General features: G+C 41.5%; 2 protein-coding genes and 1 non-coding gene across 6 annotated transcripts; all 3 read right to left on the reverse strand.

Moving 5' to 3' along the window:
• Positions 1 to 3,198: 3,198 nt before the first annotated feature.
• ghdc (GH3 domain containing) lies at positions 3,199 to 10,748 on the reverse strand. The gene is made up of 11 exons (XM_047608141.1): positions 10,527 to 10,748; positions 10,029 to 10,319; positions 9,345 to 9,541; positions 9,052 to 9,246; positions 8,849 to 8,968; positions 7,166 to 7,463; positions 6,834 to 7,023; positions 5,973 to 6,044; positions 5,751 to 5,884; positions 4,589 to 4,677; positions 3,199 to 3,964 (listed from the first exon to the last, which is right to left on the reverse strand). Exons 1-11 carry the CDS (start codon positions 10,609 to 10,611, stop codon positions 3,743 to 3,745), a joined length of 1,893 nt encoding a protein of 630 aa, XP_047464097.1. The 5' UTR covers positions 10,612 to 10,748; the 3' UTR covers positions 3,199 to 3,742.
• A 350-nt stretch (positions 10,749 to 11,098) lies between these two features.
• trnaq-cug lies at positions 11,099 to 11,170 on the reverse strand. Its single transcript has one exon. It is a non-coding gene; the product is annotated as a tRNA-Gln (tRNA).
• Positions 11,171 to 11,440: 270 nt separating this feature from the next.
• Positions 11,441 to 16,053, reverse strand: LOC125022638 (FERM domain-containing protein 6-like). 4 transcript variants are annotated; one of them, XM_047609466.1, is made up of 13 exons: positions 15,933 to 16,047; positions 14,993 to 15,083; positions 14,728 to 14,807; positions 14,483 to 14,541; positions 14,199 to 14,409; positions 13,963 to 14,118; positions 13,296 to 13,361; positions 13,143 to 13,211; positions 12,902 to 13,076; positions 12,653 to 12,820; positions 12,042 to 12,176; positions 11,907 to 11,929; positions 11,441 to 11,827 (listed from the first exon to the last, which is right to left on the reverse strand). In XM_047609466.1, the coding sequence occupies exons 1-13, from the start codon at positions 16,038 to 16,040 to the stop codon at positions 11,786 to 11,788; spliced, it is 1,383 nt and encodes a 460-aa protein (XP_047465422.1). In that variant the 5' UTR covers positions 16,041 to 16,047; the 3' UTR covers positions 11,441 to 11,785. The 4 variants fall into 4 exon arrangements, with proteins under 4 accessions (XP_047465422.1, XP_047465423.1, XP_047465421.1 ...); XM_047609467.1 differs by having other exon boundaries at positions 12,902 to 13,211; positions 14,923 to 15,083; positions 15,933 to 16,053; XM_047609465.1 differs by having other exon boundaries at positions 12,042 to 12,173; positions 12,902 to 13,211.
• Between the last annotated feature and the right edge of the window lie 139 nt (positions 16,054 to 16,192).

Raw genomic sequence — 16,192 nt, forward strand, 5'->3', positions numbered from 1 at the left:
TCAGGGGGGTGCCTGGTCTGGTCTGGTTTGGTCTGGTCTGGTCTAGGTGGGTGCTACATGTTTAAGTAACATCTTAACCTTAATACCAAGTCTGAAAGCTTCCAACTACAACACTGAATCGTCACAAGATGGGTTAAAATTTACTTCACCTGTCCGTGGTTTTAATGTTGTGGCGGATCGGTGTAAGTAATCAGGGAAAGATGATTCTTAGCTATTAATCCGATTAATGGGATCGCCATTAAATATTAAGACACCTGCCCATTAGGGATTCATTCGCGAGATGAGCTGTTTGTCTTTGCATATAAATAAAATAGGTCGGTATAATCAGGGGGGATAGTATCTCTATCATCATTTAATTTTAATGCATCCTCACCATTTTTCAAGGAGGGTGGAAAAAAAAAAAATGCAACAGGCTGAGCCGACACTGTACATCCAGCCAGCGTCTGTGTTTTCCTTCCTCACCTGTGAAGCACACGGTTTATTTTGTTTTTTTGTCACTTTGATTTATATGGAGCTGTAGAACGGGACTAATAAAAGTATAGAAGAGCGGACAAACCCGAGATGAGATGCAGCAACAGCGATGCATCATCCTGAAACTCTTCTCTTCCTTTTACCTTCCAGCAGCACCGACGCCCAATTAGCAGTCAAACGCAGACAAGCAAATAACTTAAGTCTTTTTCCGCAACCTGCAAAAACAGAAAACACGCTTTTATTGTTTCCGCACCGGCTGCAGAGGAGGATGTGCACTGTAAAGAAAGCGTATGTGGAGTTTTCTGAGAGGTCGCTCGCGTTCTTGGAAAAGGTTGAGCAGATTCTGCAGCTGCGTGGGTGTTTCCTCAAATTATAAATGATGTTTATAATCTAGACGGAGGAAAGAAAAAAAGAGCGAGTGTAACATCTGTCCTGATCTTGATTGACAGCGGCAGGAGAATAAATATGTCAAAAAGGATGCTGCAGATTTCAGTTTCACACTTTTAATAAATGGAGCACGGACACTGGCATGCAACCAGCCAGGGAGGGGAAAAATGCTGGAAAGAATATGTAATTAAAACGCGCAATTAAATCTTCTAAAATAAATAAATCAACAAGTAAAAACGCAGTGGGTGAAAGTAGAAGACCGGCTCGCAGACTGGAGGAGTGTATTGTTCCCCCCTCTCGGGATCCCATTCAGGCCCTGGCAGCCGTTCACTGCTTTCTATTTTTAATGGCCTCTCATTGTCCCTTCCTCTTGTAGTTCGGGCCGTCTCTGCTTGTCCCTAATAAAGAGGCTTATCCATTAAACATGCTCACTATCCACTCTAATAGTCTAATATGACGGGATGACGCACAGATGGCCAGGTTGAATATCACCTGTACTACGTTTCCCACAAGCCTCGGCCTCAGCTGAGGGCAAATTCTGGCGCGTACCAGGGACTTTACTTTACTATTCAGACTTAAGCAGCTGGAGCTACTGCGCAGTCAGAATCCACTGCCCGGGTCATGTCGGTTAAATGAACTTTCATTGATGACTCTGAAATCCCTTCTCTCAATTAAACGCGTCCTCAGGAAACCCTCCCCTCCCCTCCCCTCCCCCTCCATTGAGAAATCAGGCCTGCCATTCTCAGATCTTGGCTCTTCACATTGAATTAACTTGAGAGCGAACAGATGCGTCTGTGAATCCTGCAGACACGTGAGGACGACGACGACAAACACGGACCATCTCACGACACCGGGAGGAGGAGGAGGGGGAGGAAACTGTGACGGATAAACAAACAACAACAGTTGTTACCTACCTGCCGATCATCCACGCGCGATCGAAACGGCCACGTGACCCAACAAGCGTGACTTTGGAGCATATAAATACCGATCAGGCATAACATTATGACCACCTTCCTAATATTGTCTTGTGCCACCAAAACAGTTGTGACTCATGACTCTGAGTGTGTCCTGTGGTGTTAGTGGGGGGGGCTTTGGGTCCTATGGGTTGAGGGGAGGGGCCTCTATAGTGGATCATCCCACAGATCACTTGATCAGAGGCCAGGTTCAACACCTTGTGCTGTTCTTCATGTTTTTTTGAGTTGTTCCTAAAGGGTTTTTGTGTGTCTGTGTCATTGCTATGGGTTGGGGGGTGTCTGGTCTGGTCTGGGTGGGTGCTACATGTCTAAGAAACATCCACATGAATGAATGTCAGGTCCAAAAGTTTCCCTGCAGAACACTGAACTGTCACGAGACAGTTGATGTCATTCACTTCTTTCGTCAGTGGTCATATTGTTGTGGCTGATCAGTTTATGTAAACATGAGCAAAGGGAAAACATGCAAACTCCATGGAAAAAGCTTAAAAAAAGTATTTTTTCCAGGTTTGTTGTAATTATTGTGTTAAACTAAGCTGAGCTATTAGAGGAAACTGAACTGCTGCCTTGGATATAAGTTTAAAAAAAATGCGCGGTGTACTCTTACTCTTTGTCTAAAACTAAAACACAGAGTTTAAACAAACCGGTTTCCGCTGCACGGCCGCCACATTACCGATCCAAAATAAAGCCGGAACAGTGTCAAATCTGCGCTGAAATGGGGCGTTGCTATAAATATTAGCCCACTTTGAGGACGGAGAGACCTGCAGGAGAGTTAACGCGGCGGAGTGGAAGTCCTGACGAGGCACCGTCCGGTCTTCAAGATGCTTGTTTTTCTTCAGCTTAGAGGCTCAGGTTTAATGCATCTCTGGAGGCAACAAATAACATAAATTTACATTTAAAAAAAAGTATAATATACTATTGTTTGACTGTGTTTTGGGGGTTTTTAAGATGAGATTAATTAAACTAAATTAATTAAACTAAGGCACTAACAATAAGCTATGACCATGAATCTGCTGATCCGTGCTACATATATTATATACAAGGCCAGTGCTCCTCCTAGTGGCAGCCGCACAGTCTTAGCACTGCAACTGGGGCTTCTCTAGGGATAAATAAAGTATCTTATCCAGTATCTAGTATTTGAAAGACAGCCGATAAAAATCTGCAAGATCTGAAAATGATCACTTAGGATAGAAAACTAAGCCAAGCAAATTTGAAATACGTGATAATCAACCAGAAACTGGATAATTACCAAAACATGCCGTGTTTAGTGGCTGCTCTGATTCGTTGCTTATCAGAGCTCATAACCTGCAGCTGTTTTCCTTTGAATAAGGCAAAACTAATTCTTCAACAAGAAGCTTTACAAGGATTTTTTTTTTTTTTTTTATCGGGTTGCACGGCCAAATGCTGCTTTAGTCTTCAGAGATAAATGCACTTGAAATAAGTACAACATTCGGCAACAGCACATTATCGTGTTTTACAAGCATGAATGAGCCTCTTTAGGACCAGAAGGTTTAAAAGTTTCCCAGAAAAAAAACACTGAATTGTCACAAGATGGTGGTTTTAATGTTGTGGCTGATCGGTGTACTGCATATGTAATGTGGTTTTTTCCTCATAGTAAGAAGGCAGCAAAACAAAACCCCGGTAACATCCATCCACACCTCTCACTTAGTTTGGTACAATATGATTTTATTTTAAAGTCCTTGTATCCAGATGATACTTTTTTTATTATTTTTATATATTTTTTACATAATTATATAAATAAGGCAGAGAATTTAAAAAGATGAATTTTTTTTTTGTTTTTTTTTAACTGTCATAAGTCCATGAAGGCACTATTCACTCTGGAGTAGCTGGTCAAACCAGAGACACGTCCTTCATCCACCACTAACCAGAGTCTCTGAGCTTTTAGTCCCGTTTCAGGAGACAGTTTTTCCCAGAAGGAAGTCGGCGTATTCTCTCCTGCGCAGCACGCGGTGCATTTTGAAAGTGTTGGGCGAGGTGTTGGAGAAGGCCATCATCTGCTTGCGCAGTTCCTTGAACGCTCCCTCCGCCACCAGCTGCACCCTCATCGGCCCGATGCTGCCTTTGATGCGGAAGGACTTGTAGACGGCCGAGTCCTGCTGGAGACACACGTCCAGCTGGAAGAGAGGACACGGAAAAAACAAGGATAGAATTAAGACCTTTAACCTCTTTTGGTTTTATCTTTATACAGTTTATGTTGCCTTGTTTGGTTTCGTTCTTTTCAGCACGACCTCACATGTGTCATTTTACAATTATCTTTTCATTTTAACAAACTGTCTTAACACTCTGGACCTAAAACCACAATAAAACCATCAAATCCGAGTAGAAAAAGTTAGATTTTTCACTGTGAAAACCACAAACATGTTTAACAAACGATTTTTTATAACAAATCTAAAGTGTAAATTTCAAAAGCTTACGTATAAATTTCACAAAACCATCAGGTGTAACAGTAAGTGATGCACCAGACACGCACCAACATGATGGCAATATTTAGGAAAAAGTGTGGCGTAAATAATTTATAATAAGTCTAGTTTTACTTGGTCTATCTACACCATTTAAAAACTCTATAGGTCTATAGGGTGAAGTTATCACTTTCTATAAAAGTTGAAATGATTCAGTGACGATGCGTCTTGCTGCTACGACGTCTTAAATTAGTCGTGTGATTTGACTCCAGAGGGTTAAGATGAGGAGAGCTGGTGCTTTTTTTTTTTTATTAGCGTTCTTCTTTAGGATTGTCTGACCTTGTATCGTTGTTCCTCGGTTAGTTTCCTCACGCCTTTCAGCTCCACAAACACCTGGTAATGAGGGTCTGAGCCGCCTGTCATATCTCCTGCAAAGGTAAAATTAAATAAAATCAGACCAATTTGTGGCGCAAACTCGCAAAAAAGTCAAGAGGGCATAGATATATAGAGGGTCTGTGACATCACATCCTGTGAAGTCTCCATGGTTACAGCCACTGAGCAGTAAAAAGTGACAGTTGAACGTGGAGATTAGCAGCATTTTTTTTACAGATACCTGCCATAGAAAAGCGAAGTAAATGGATCGCTGCATTATGAAGAAACAACACAGAAACCTGGTTCGCATTTAGTGTCAGGTAATATTAATTTATGCTGTATTTATTGATGAAGTCACACCTTAAGTTGCTTCTTAAATTACATTTCGGAGGGCTGTCAGATAAGTTTGTGGATGTTGTTGCTTTGGCGTAGTTATGGCCAATGGTAACTATTTCAGTTCCAACAATAAGTAACAATAAAAAAATAATATTTTTGATCACTCGAAGTCATCCTTTTAACGTCCGGTCAGACGCTACGACAGTATTGTATGGTTTACGTTACTTCTCAGCTCTTAGCATTAGCATCTTTTATTTAGCTACATTTATCATTTAACCTAACATGACCTAAAACTAATTAAACTAACTGAAACTGAGGTTAGTCCAGTTGTCCAAATACATACTAGGTAGTACGGATCATTGTTGAGTCCAAATGTCTTTAATTTAATCTGATAATCGACATTTTTCCTGGTATCGCTTTTTTTGAACATAACTTTATTGAAAACGTTTCAATTACAGTCAGAGAATTAACCTCTGGTAATAAAAACAAAGTCTGGCATCTCCATTAAAATAAGTAAGAACATATATATGGGACATATAAAGTAAAGGAAATAAGTACATATATCCAGTACAAGTACTTTTAACATAATAAAATATGAATTGTCTCTCTATATTTACTGATATATTTCACAATATTTGTGTCACTCATGGGGGCGTGGCCCCAGGCGGCAGTGACGTAAACGCATACCCTCCATAACTATCTATCTATATATATCTATATATATATATATATATATATATATATATATATATATATATATATATATATATCCTCCATATATGAGGCATTTTACCCAAGATGCCGCTCTCGGCGCAGCAGTAGTCGACCAGCTGAGCTCCCGGCCACTGAGCGACAGCTTTCTTCAAAGAACCCAGAAACAACGCCTCAGATATTTTCTCCCCTCGAACGTTCAGCATCTGACCTCGTCTGACGACACACGGAGGGAAAGACAAAATGTTTAGCTGTGTCCAACATACCGATGACCTGTAAGCTAACAAACTGTGCTACGTTGTACCTGTACTGAAACTCCACGATGGGACACTGGTTGTGGAATCCAACCACCTTCACAACGTCTCCAACGCGATACCTGTGACACAATTATCATCAGCATGCAGCCATCTAACGTCTTTTTGGTTAGTCATGATGTTTGATTTGAATTGCATGAATAGCAAAGAGTGTGATTGAGCCAGGGCACGGATCTTGATTATTATTATTCAGCTTATTAACAGGGTGCAGTCAAGCAAAACAACAGCAACAACACAAATACCAATGGCACCGAGCAATTATGCAGCATAATTATACTCGTACACAAATTAATTCACTGTTACACTTTAGACAAAAGGGACAAAAATCATTTGAGTCTTTGAAGCTCAACATAAAACTGGACGAAATTTGAAAATAAAAATAAAACCAAAAATACTTATTCACGTGTCATCTACTTTGGTTAACTGAGGCTATATACATCGATCAGCCACAACATTAAAACCACTGACAGGAGAAGTTAATAACATTTAAACCATCTTGTGACAATTCAGTGCTCTGCTGGGAAACTTTTGGACCTGGCAGTCATTCATGTGGATGTCACTTAGACCTGTAGCACCCACCTAGACCAGACCAGACACTCCCACCCCTTAGAGATGACACAACTTGATGGCAGCAGACACAAAAAGACTTTAGGAATTTAAAAAAGCATGAAGAACAGCACTAGATGTTGACCTGTCCTCCAAATTCACTAGATCTCAAACTGATCAAGTATCTGTGGGATGACCCTCCCCTTAAAGATCCCCCACTAACAACATTAAAGCCCATGTCCATTCGCTGATGACTCACAACTGTTTTGTACTGTTTTCTACCCACTTTGTAAAGGAAATCTTACCTGAAAAGTCCCGAAGCGTTTGTGATAACAAGCTCGTAGCTGTCTCCCTCCTTCACCTCCTCCATCAGCAGAGTGCGAGGCGTCTCCTCCTCCAGGCTGCTCTCCGGCAGGAACTCGCAAAACATCGAGCGAGGACACAGCAGGTAGTGTCTGTTTGGCTCCTGAGGCCACAGGTTCACCCCAATAAGACCTGCAGGGGCCCACGCACACTCACACAGTCAGAGCAAACAAACACTACAAGCAGCTTTAAATACGTTAACTGCTACATGTAATTATTTTTTAATGAAGCAGGTCGTAAACTGCGAACATGTGGCGTTCACGCCGGCTTGTACCTTCAGTCGCAGCGTAGAAGGGCGAGTAGAAAGGCACTCCTTTGCAGTAGCTCTCCCGCAACATTTCACCGTAGATCTGATTGGAGCCCGAGTCCACCGCCAGCACCAGGTGCAGGTGAGGCCACAGGCGCTTGGCGATCCCCCTGAAGCCGTCCTGGAAATGGGCCCGGAGCTGGGCGGCCCTCTCCGGGTCCGGCTTCATTAAAGCCTCCAGCTTGGCTCTCGCTTTGGGCTCCAGAGAGAGGGCACTGCTGACTTTCCCTCGTTCGATGTCCTCCACAAGCTCCTGCCAGCGCTCCTGTGGGACGGAGCGCGTATCAGGTAGAAATTACTTTCCCTAATCCTTTATTCATGAAACTAATTGAGGGGATATTTTTCGGGCAATGAGGAGCTTGACACCTGATTCAAGATTTCATCCCACTTTGAAAGATAATGTCCCAGTGAGACAGAAACTAGGCATGCATGAAGGATACTGCAGAAAAGGATTTAACCAACTAACCAATGGCAGAGTGTTGTTGCTGGATATATATACATACTTACTGTCTCTTAAAAGCTAAATTAGGTATGTTTACATAAAATGTGCATTTCATTGAACATTTTTTTAAGAAATGGATATCAAAAATGTTATAGTAGTAAGAAAATTTTAATTTGGATGGAAATCTAAGTGACAAATAAAGTCTAAGTCTAAGATAAAGATGGACAGATGAAGCCTTGTGAAGCTTCTGGGGCTTCTTCCTGGTTGTATTTAAAAAAAGATTTGAAGCCTCAAAGACAGCAGAGCTGTATATTACAAAGAGTCTGGCCAACTAAGGAATAGATAATACATCTAACCAATATTCACCCATAGAGAAGTGGCAATAACAGAGAATAAAATTGGATTAAAAGTTCAAATATGCCACAGTGCTCAGCCTACGGCTCCAGCGCAGGATCAGGAAAACATGGAAGAAACTCCACTGTTTCCCCAGTGAACAAAAACAGAGAAAGTCATGGGAGCAGAAGATTAAAAGGAAGAACTGGATGTGAGGTAAATATATGTGTCTCTCTGACGTTTGTTAAGATTCTATATAAGAAAAATAAAGTCACACACTGTAGAATCTTCCCTCCGATGGAGCAAACATGGAGCCCATGATTTGAGTTGGCCAGACTCTTTCTAATATACAGCTCTGAAAGACAGACTCTACCAGTGACACCTAGTGGCCAGATGCAATTACAGCAGCCACGAACTTCCCAATGATTCACACATCAGTCAAGTCACTCTTAAGCAGCTGTGTCAACATTTTGAAATGTCAGTTGACTTATTAATTGACACTTGATTTAGATATCAGATATTTTTGCTATGAAGTGAGATGACAAGTATTTCAAAATCTGTGTTTTCGTGATATGACTGGAGGTTTTTAATGGTGTGAACGGCTTATAATAGTAATGATTATAAGGACATACCTGGAATTCATGATATACCTTGTCCTTAATTTAAAGAACATGGTGGTAATGTAACACATGGTGTGAAAAGATTCAAAAGTCATTGGCCAGGTGATACACGCCTCCATGCAGTGTTTTCTACTTCAATAGAGTGAAACAGGCTTCGGAGCCTCAGTGTCAAACGTCCCATCTCTAGTAAGAGATTTTGTATTTCCTTCACATTATAATGATCCTTAGAGGTAACACAAAAATGCAAGAACATACCTGTAAAGCACTGAAAGCGTAAAACACTGTGGAGGCAAAGTTGGACTCCAGAGTTCCTACACTTTGGTCTTTCAGTGCAAATAAAAGGTGCAGGTACAGGGTGTCCTTCTCACTGGGAACCTGAAGAGACACGGGATGATTTACTTCTTTGGAAATCATTCTGCATGCCAAAGAAATAAATTAAAAACATTTACTGTCTGTACCTCAAAGGCAGGTGCTGGAGTTGTGTACAGGTTGAGCATGTGCCGGGAGGAGGCTGGCGTGGAGGAGTTTGGTCCGATGGGAATGCCGGCCTCAGACTGGCGGAAAGTAGGAGCGTAGAAGAACTTGGTGGTGCGCTGGAGGCTGTCGGTGGCAGGGAATGCCTGACGCATGGCATCTAAACACACAGCCACTCCCTGATGGAAATACACACAAGTAAGCACTGAGTTTAGCCTGGAAGCCAGGAAGATCATGCATGATCATCATGCAGGGAAGGGGGGAGCTGGGGATTCACCTGCAGGAAGAACTCAGAGTTGGTGTCCTTGGTGCTGAGCAGCATGGCGCTGGCTCCTGACGTCCCAGAGGTCATAGCCAGAATGAGCGGCCTCTCTGCGATAATCACCTTCTCTTCCCCGACAGCGATGCGTCGGATGAGCTCTCGGTAATGCTCGTACGTGGTGACGGGGTGACGAGCCCGGAAGCCGTCGCTGTCTGAAAAAAAATAAACATTGGAAGTGATCTCTATTTGTTTTTGACATGACAGGAAAAAAGCACAGTGTAATTAAGCTGCCTGCTCCTGGTCCTCTCATTTGGGAGAACTGTACAAAAGGAAAAGAGGCTGGAGGAGTGAAAATAATAAATATATATATATATATGGGGGGAACCAGAGAAGAAGAAATCACAAGATGGTCAATATCATTTACTTTTCATGTCAGTGGTCTTAATGTTATGGCTGATTGGTGTACATATAACTATTATTGTCTCTGCTTTTCAGTTTTACTTTGATTTTTTTTTTAAACATTTTATTGATTGATAAAATAACTACTTGCAACCAGACCTGTCCCTGCTTATGTATGTGTTGCATCTTATGTTACATCACCATAAGACTGGAGGCATTTCTATGTAACCGCTGTTTTTTTTTTTCTTCCACGTGTGAATGCAAACATAAAAGTCCACCTAATCAGCTCGTCTTTCTTACTTTTAATCGAGCTGAAGTCGTACTCTCTCCCATAGCAGGTATTTGCTGTTTTTCGGAGCCGCTTCAGCAGAGTCTCCTCCTGGACTCGTTTCACATCGAGGGTATCGGCTTCGAGTTTCCTCCTCTGCCGTCGCCCCAACCAGCCCACGGCCTTCACCGCCACGTACTGGCCGAGCAGACCGCTCAGCGTCCGGTTCCCACCCTTCATCTTGGAGCTGATGTCCCTCCATACGAGCGCCACCCCGGCCAGGGAGCACAGCCCGACGGCAGCGGGCAGAGGGGACGGCATGGCTGCGGGGAAGCGCCGGGGATAGAGGAGGTTACACAAGAAAACACGTAGCGGCGCGCAGAAGCGTCAGCTGGGGGCGCTGTGAGTCAACATTACATCCTTTACACGTATCATCGTCAGTCAGTCAGCATGATTTTCACCGTTGTTCCCGTGGGATACCGTTTTAGCCCCCTTCCTTTAATCTCACTTTTCATATTTAAATCATTTACCTGGACTCGGTCCGACGACAGCCACAGCGACGGATAAAACCGCAAAGCAAAGCGCCACAGCAACGCGAAACCAAGAGAAATCCATCTACAGCGAAATTTATGATCTGTGGTTCCTGTTTGTTTTGACTTGTTACGTGTGTGAAAGCATCAGGGATGAATTACGTGCCTCACATGAAGGCCCTTAACTTTTGGTTTCCGAGCTGTCAGCGCTACTTCCGTGTTTGGGTCCCTGCTCGTAGCTGATTGGCTGATCGGATGCGTGACGACGCGCCTCGAAGTCGTTCCCATGACACCGCTTCCCACCGACGCTAAATTAAATTAAATTAAATTAAATTAAATTAAATTAAATTAAATTAAATTGACACATTTTTGACAAATTGAATTCAATCAGAGTAATCTATAATCTACATATGTATATGTGTATATTACCTTAATATAACAATTTTGGTTTTACACGTTTTAATAACCGTGTGAGTAAGTAATTATGTTTGTTACAATTTATGAAAACTATTACAAGGTTTTAGAGGAGGTTTACTGAACCCTCACACGTTTCCGCCTTCCTCGCAAAAGTCAGGTCCCACCGAGATTTGAACTCGGATCGCTGGATTCAGAGTCCAGAGTGCTAACCATTACACCATGGAACCACGCACGCTGCAAAATCACTGCCAAGTACTGTGACGAAAGCATACGTCATCATGGACCTTATTTATTATGGCATGTGACAGTAGAGACTTAATTAACATGCTGCGTTCACACATTTAGGGAACGTGGAGAACCAACAATGACGCCAAAACTTTGAAACCATTGGTGTGATTCATAAACACACTGCAAACTGTAAAATAATAAATAAATTTAAAAAAAATAATGATTGATGATTTAAAAAAACTGCAAAAGCACAAGATTACAAAAAAATCTATATATATTACTTTTATTTATTAATACATGTGTGTTTACATTGAAAACACTATAAGTCACAAATGAAAACGAAATAAAAATGAGAAGAAGGGCGAGATATTATAGGATTAATGTGCATTAAAACATGTTTCAACACTCTGTCTTTGTCAATTTGTTGTTACTTTTATTCTTTCACGTGAAATATCTGCTCATAGAAACTGGAACACTAAAATTACCACCATTTGTGAGGATTTAATTTCAAAATGATGTTTGATAAACAGAAGATGGAAGACAACAAGGAGTGTGAAAAGCACAGGAACCGAGGCTCTATAGTGTTTATGGGTGTGTCCTCATCTGGCTATAAATCAGTCCACAGGCTCCCCTTCTTCAGCTCTCCTCCACAGAACCTGCCGATCAGAGAAAACATCGTCTTTTAATGCAGCACTGTGCTGGTTTCAAACTGAATAAGATCTGCATTTGGCTCACCTGTTTCATCTCCATGGTGACAGCTGACAATAAAAGAGGACATAAAATTACATAGTGCAGCACAACAAACACAAGTGCGATGAAGAACTTCTTTTTTTTCATCATCATCATCATCATGGTGCTTTTGAGACTAACCTGCCCAGCGAGGAGAGGATAAAATCAGAGGTCTGACCACGGACGTGCTCTGCAGCAGCTCCGCCAGCCAGGGAACCTCAGCCGGGTCGTCGACGAAATCCTCCTCTGATTCATCCAGCAGCAACATGTCAGCTTCTGCCATCAACGTAAATACACAACTTCTCTTCATTTAAAACCAAAAAAAAATAAATAAATACCACAAACTGAAACGTGGAAGTGGCTAAACCTCTGTCCAATAGAACAATGGAACAGCATTAGTTTTTATTTTTAATTTTTGAAGTGGAATTAGTGTGTGGAAACAGGGAGTTTTCATTTTATTTCAATTTAAATTCATGCGAAAATAGCATTAAATATTAGATAATTGATAACTGAATGGCCATGATTTGAGTTGAGTTATTTACTGTCTCATATAAATTGGACTGTAGTATCTTTTCTACCTCATTCTTATACTTATTTTATTTTATTTTATTATTTCTATGTCTTGCCCATATATGTTCTTTCTTATCTTGGGACCCTTGGACAAAATAACGCTGTTGAAAGTTGGATCTTGAATCTTAATTTCCACACTTTGCACCGACGATCTAGACGCACTGTTTCTCCTTTCAGCAGACCTGATGGAGCGACTCCATCCTCCTCCTCTTCCTCCTCTCCAGGCTGGGCTGTGGCTGCTCGTGCTGCAGCGCTGCAGTCGGACGTGGAGGACGTGAGGTTGCTGCAGCTGAGCCTCTGACTAAGCTGCGCCGTGTCACAGACGTAGGCCTCTTTGTAGTGGTGACGGTCTGAGGAGGAACAGTTTAAAGGTTTAAACAAGTGAGTGGTTTTGATTTGTTCGTGCACGAAGATACGACAGTGTATCTGACCCTGCACGTCCTCCAGCTGTCGGATGCAGCTCAGTGCGTCTCTGGTGTTCATGTGGAACCGGTGGCTGTCGCTGAGGTGTCTGAGGATGTGTTTGGAGTGGAAGGCTGACGGGGTGTAGTACACCAGCTTAGGGAGGCACAGCGAGGCCACTGCAGCGATTTCAAACCTGCAGCCCTGAAGAGTGGCAGAGCGACAAGTGAATATCTGAACATGTGCCGTGCAAGTCTGCAAAGAACAAACCTGGACAGTGAAGCGGTCGACGTCGGTCCAGGAAAAGTCGTACAGCAAACACAGCTTCCCTCCGACCTCCTGGAAGAAAAATCACACCAGATTAGACGCACATCTACAAGTCAAAGTAAATTCCCCAAACTTTTTAAAGAGTGGAGGACCCACCCGGTAAATGTGGACTCCTTTCACCGCCACACCCAGAAGGATGAGACTTCTCAGCTTTTTTTTCTCCTGCAGGAGAAAAGATTATTGTTTCTCTTCATTTTATATTTATTTATTCATTTAAACGTCTGAATTCAGCATTTAACCCTCGTACATTGATGATCTTCCATCTTCAGCAATGCAATCTATTTAATCTTTACATACCCGCAGTAATACAGATCAGCCTTTTCTAAGCAACGTGATGCATTTTAGTAAAATCTACTTACACTTTAACAGTTTAACCAGATTTCGGTACTGACATGTGCTTCCAAATCTGCAAATATCGATGCATTTCAACATTTTTTTTGTCAGCAGATTCAGCTCTTTTTTTTAAAGCAACATTATGCATTTGTACTTTTTGGAAACTGTTTATATTTCAGCATTTTAACCGTCTTTCGGGAACTGATATGTGCTTCCACATCTGCCAATATTACACTTAATTATAACGTCTTTTCAGTCGATTCAGCTCTGAATTCATCTTTTAACACTGTGCAAAAAAAAACTTTCAGCAATTATCGCAACTGCATTCCCTCTAGTAAATGCACCTTCTAGGATATAGTAACTAGTAACTTCAACAGAGGGTTCGCGACCCCTAGGGTGTCCGCGGGGGTACAACAGGGGGTCGTCTGACCTCTTTCATCCTGTAGAAGGTGACCGCTCCGTCCTGCAGCCCGCTGGCTTCTTTTATAAACTGCAGCATGGCTTGGCTGCGCGTCAGCCCGCTCAGCTCATCATGCAACACCGGACCGTGCTGGAGCAGGAAATCTCTCCCCCTGTGCTTTATAAGCTGCAGGACACAAACACGCACACTCGTATATGTATATATGAAAAGGAAACAAAGCTTTCTATTATTATTATTTTTTTTACCCATGAAGGGAAGTAATCTTCAGGAAGAAAGTAATTTCTGTATTTATGTTTCTTCTCTCCTTCACTCCATTCCCTCTGCTCCCGATCTCCGATCTCAGCTTGGAGAGCGGAGGCCGCCAGCTGGAAGAACAGCGCCTCCTGGTGGCGGCTCTGTGAACGCAGCACCGTCTGCCTCAGCTCAGTGTAGTAGAGCTGCTGCACTTTGCTGCTCCTGGAAGAACCGGAGACAGAGGGTTTGCCTAAAATCCGTCAGGTTGACTCAGGTGGACGAGAAACATACTTACAATATTAGCAGCCCACTCTCTACGTAATACTGCACTCTCAGAAATAAGATGAATGGGACCTGGAAATGAGGGATAAACATTTCACTGAGTCAAAGAGAGAAATTGCTCATCATAATATTCAATATTACAGAGATTTTAGTTAATATTTGAACCAAAAAACAAAGAGGAATCATTCAAAAATACCTGATTTACGTTAAAATGTAAAATAAACTGTTGGGCCCTGAATAATAAAGTGAGCAACTGACCGCTAAGGATCCCATGTTCCATCTTCTGCCGAAGTAGTTGCTCAGCTTTTGCTCCAAATCCAGAAACAGATATTCGTTATCTTAGAAAGAAATACAAACATTAAATCGACAAAGGGAAGTGAAATGACATCTATCAATCGTCTGACCCCACAGCCTGGTGAGAGACACGAGTTTAATCCTTCGTCCTCCCTAAACCTCAGCATTCCACAGGATATGAAGTCAAAACATGTCCTCCTGAACGCCCCCACGCAGAAAAACAGCCGACCTCTGACAACAGCCAGACCAAACACTTGGAGATCACTGACGCCGAGCTGCTTCAGCACGACGTTCAACACCTCGCGGCCTCTGGAGCTCACCTGGAAAACACACAAGAAACTAGAAAAATGTAGAAAAAAAACATAATCTTATATTACAGCTATTCAGATATTTACTTGGTCCGACACTAATAAGATAAAAAAAAATAATAAAATACATATCTGACTGATCCGTAATGTTCACTTTTTTACCACAGTGGAGACATGAGCAGTGTTGAGATAAAAAAAATTAAATTAAATTAAATAAATACTAAAATGTAGAAGAATATCGTTGTTAGTTATTGTTAGTCCTACTGCAGTTTAAAAATATGTCAGAATAAACAAATAATCCATCTGTAATTGAAATGTTTATATTTATATATATATTTATATATACTTTGCATAATTTAGATTAGTGAAAATATTTCAATTTTTGTAAAAAAAAATTTTTAATTTGTGATGCTATCACAAACACTGGCATATAAAAGGTTAAAAGTAAAAAAAATAATCAACCTTTTTGTATTTATGATAGTTTAGTACTGAAGTGGATTAAAAGTTTTATGAGGACACTTTTGTCCCTTAATGGTAACAACATAAGCATTTTAAAATCAGGTTTGAGGGTCAAATCACACTGTCACAATCATTTCATGAAAAGACGTAAAAAAAATAAAAAAATAATTCCAACTTTTTGAGCAACAAAATACACCTGTAAATTTTATTCTACCTCGGTTTTACTAGATTTTAATAAATAAGTGCACGCAATATAAAATACTATGGTACACCCAAAATACATGGAACAACGCGGTACAACACAGAGTACAAAAAGATTTTCTCAACAGAACATGAACAGAATCTAAACTGAACTGCTACTGATGTAAACAGCTGTGCACTGATGTCTGATTTGTTTCTCACCGTCACAGTACAGTCCATGTGCTGCTTGCTGGGTAGAAGGATGCACACGTGTCGCCTCCGTTTCCTCATCATTGTCACCAAAGCTTTCACTTCGTCTCCGTCTTTCATACGTCCTCCTCCTCCTCCTCCTCCTCCTCCTCAGTTCCCTCCTACATGACACGTAATGAAATCTGAGGAAAGCATCCAAACCCTTTTTTACTGTAAATAGTTGCAGATTAATTATCTGTCTATTCATATTACTGACAAATCACCTGGTTATT

The sequence above is a fragment of the Mugil cephalus genome, chromosome 16, assembly GCF_022458985.1.
Source record: "Mugil cephalus isolate CIBA_MC_2020 chromosome 16, CIBA_Mcephalus_1.1, whole genome shotgun sequence".
Classification (NCBI taxonomy): domain Eukaryota; kingdom Metazoa; phylum Chordata; class Actinopteri; order Mugiliformes; family Mugilidae; genus Mugil; species Mugil cephalus.

Coding starts and splice junctions, on each gene's coding strand:
- ghdc (XM_047608141.1), bottom strand. CDS start 10,611: ATGGATTTCTCTTGGTTTCGCGTTGCTGTGGCGCTTTGCTTTGCGGTT. Junction 7,464..8,848: donor ACGCTTTCAGTGCTTTACAG/GTATGTTCTTGC, acceptor TCCGTCCCACAG/GAGCGCTGGCAGGAGCTTGT. Junction 4,678..5,750: donor CGCCGAGAGCGGCATCTTGG/GTAAAATGCCTC, acceptor TTACCTTTGCAG/GAGATATGACAGGCGGCTCA.
- LOC125022638 (XM_047609464.1), bottom strand. CDS start 16,040: ATGAAAGACGGAGACGAAGTGAAAGCTTTGGTGACAATGATGAGGAAA. Junction 14,410..14,482: donor GAGAGTGGGCTGCTAATATT/GTAAGTATGTTT, acceptor CGGTTCTTCCAG/GAGCAGCAAAGTGCAGCAGC. Junction 14,119..14,198: donor AAGATTACTTCCCTTCATGG/GTAAAAAAAATA, acceptor TGTGTCCTGCAG/CTTATAAAGCACAGGGGGAG.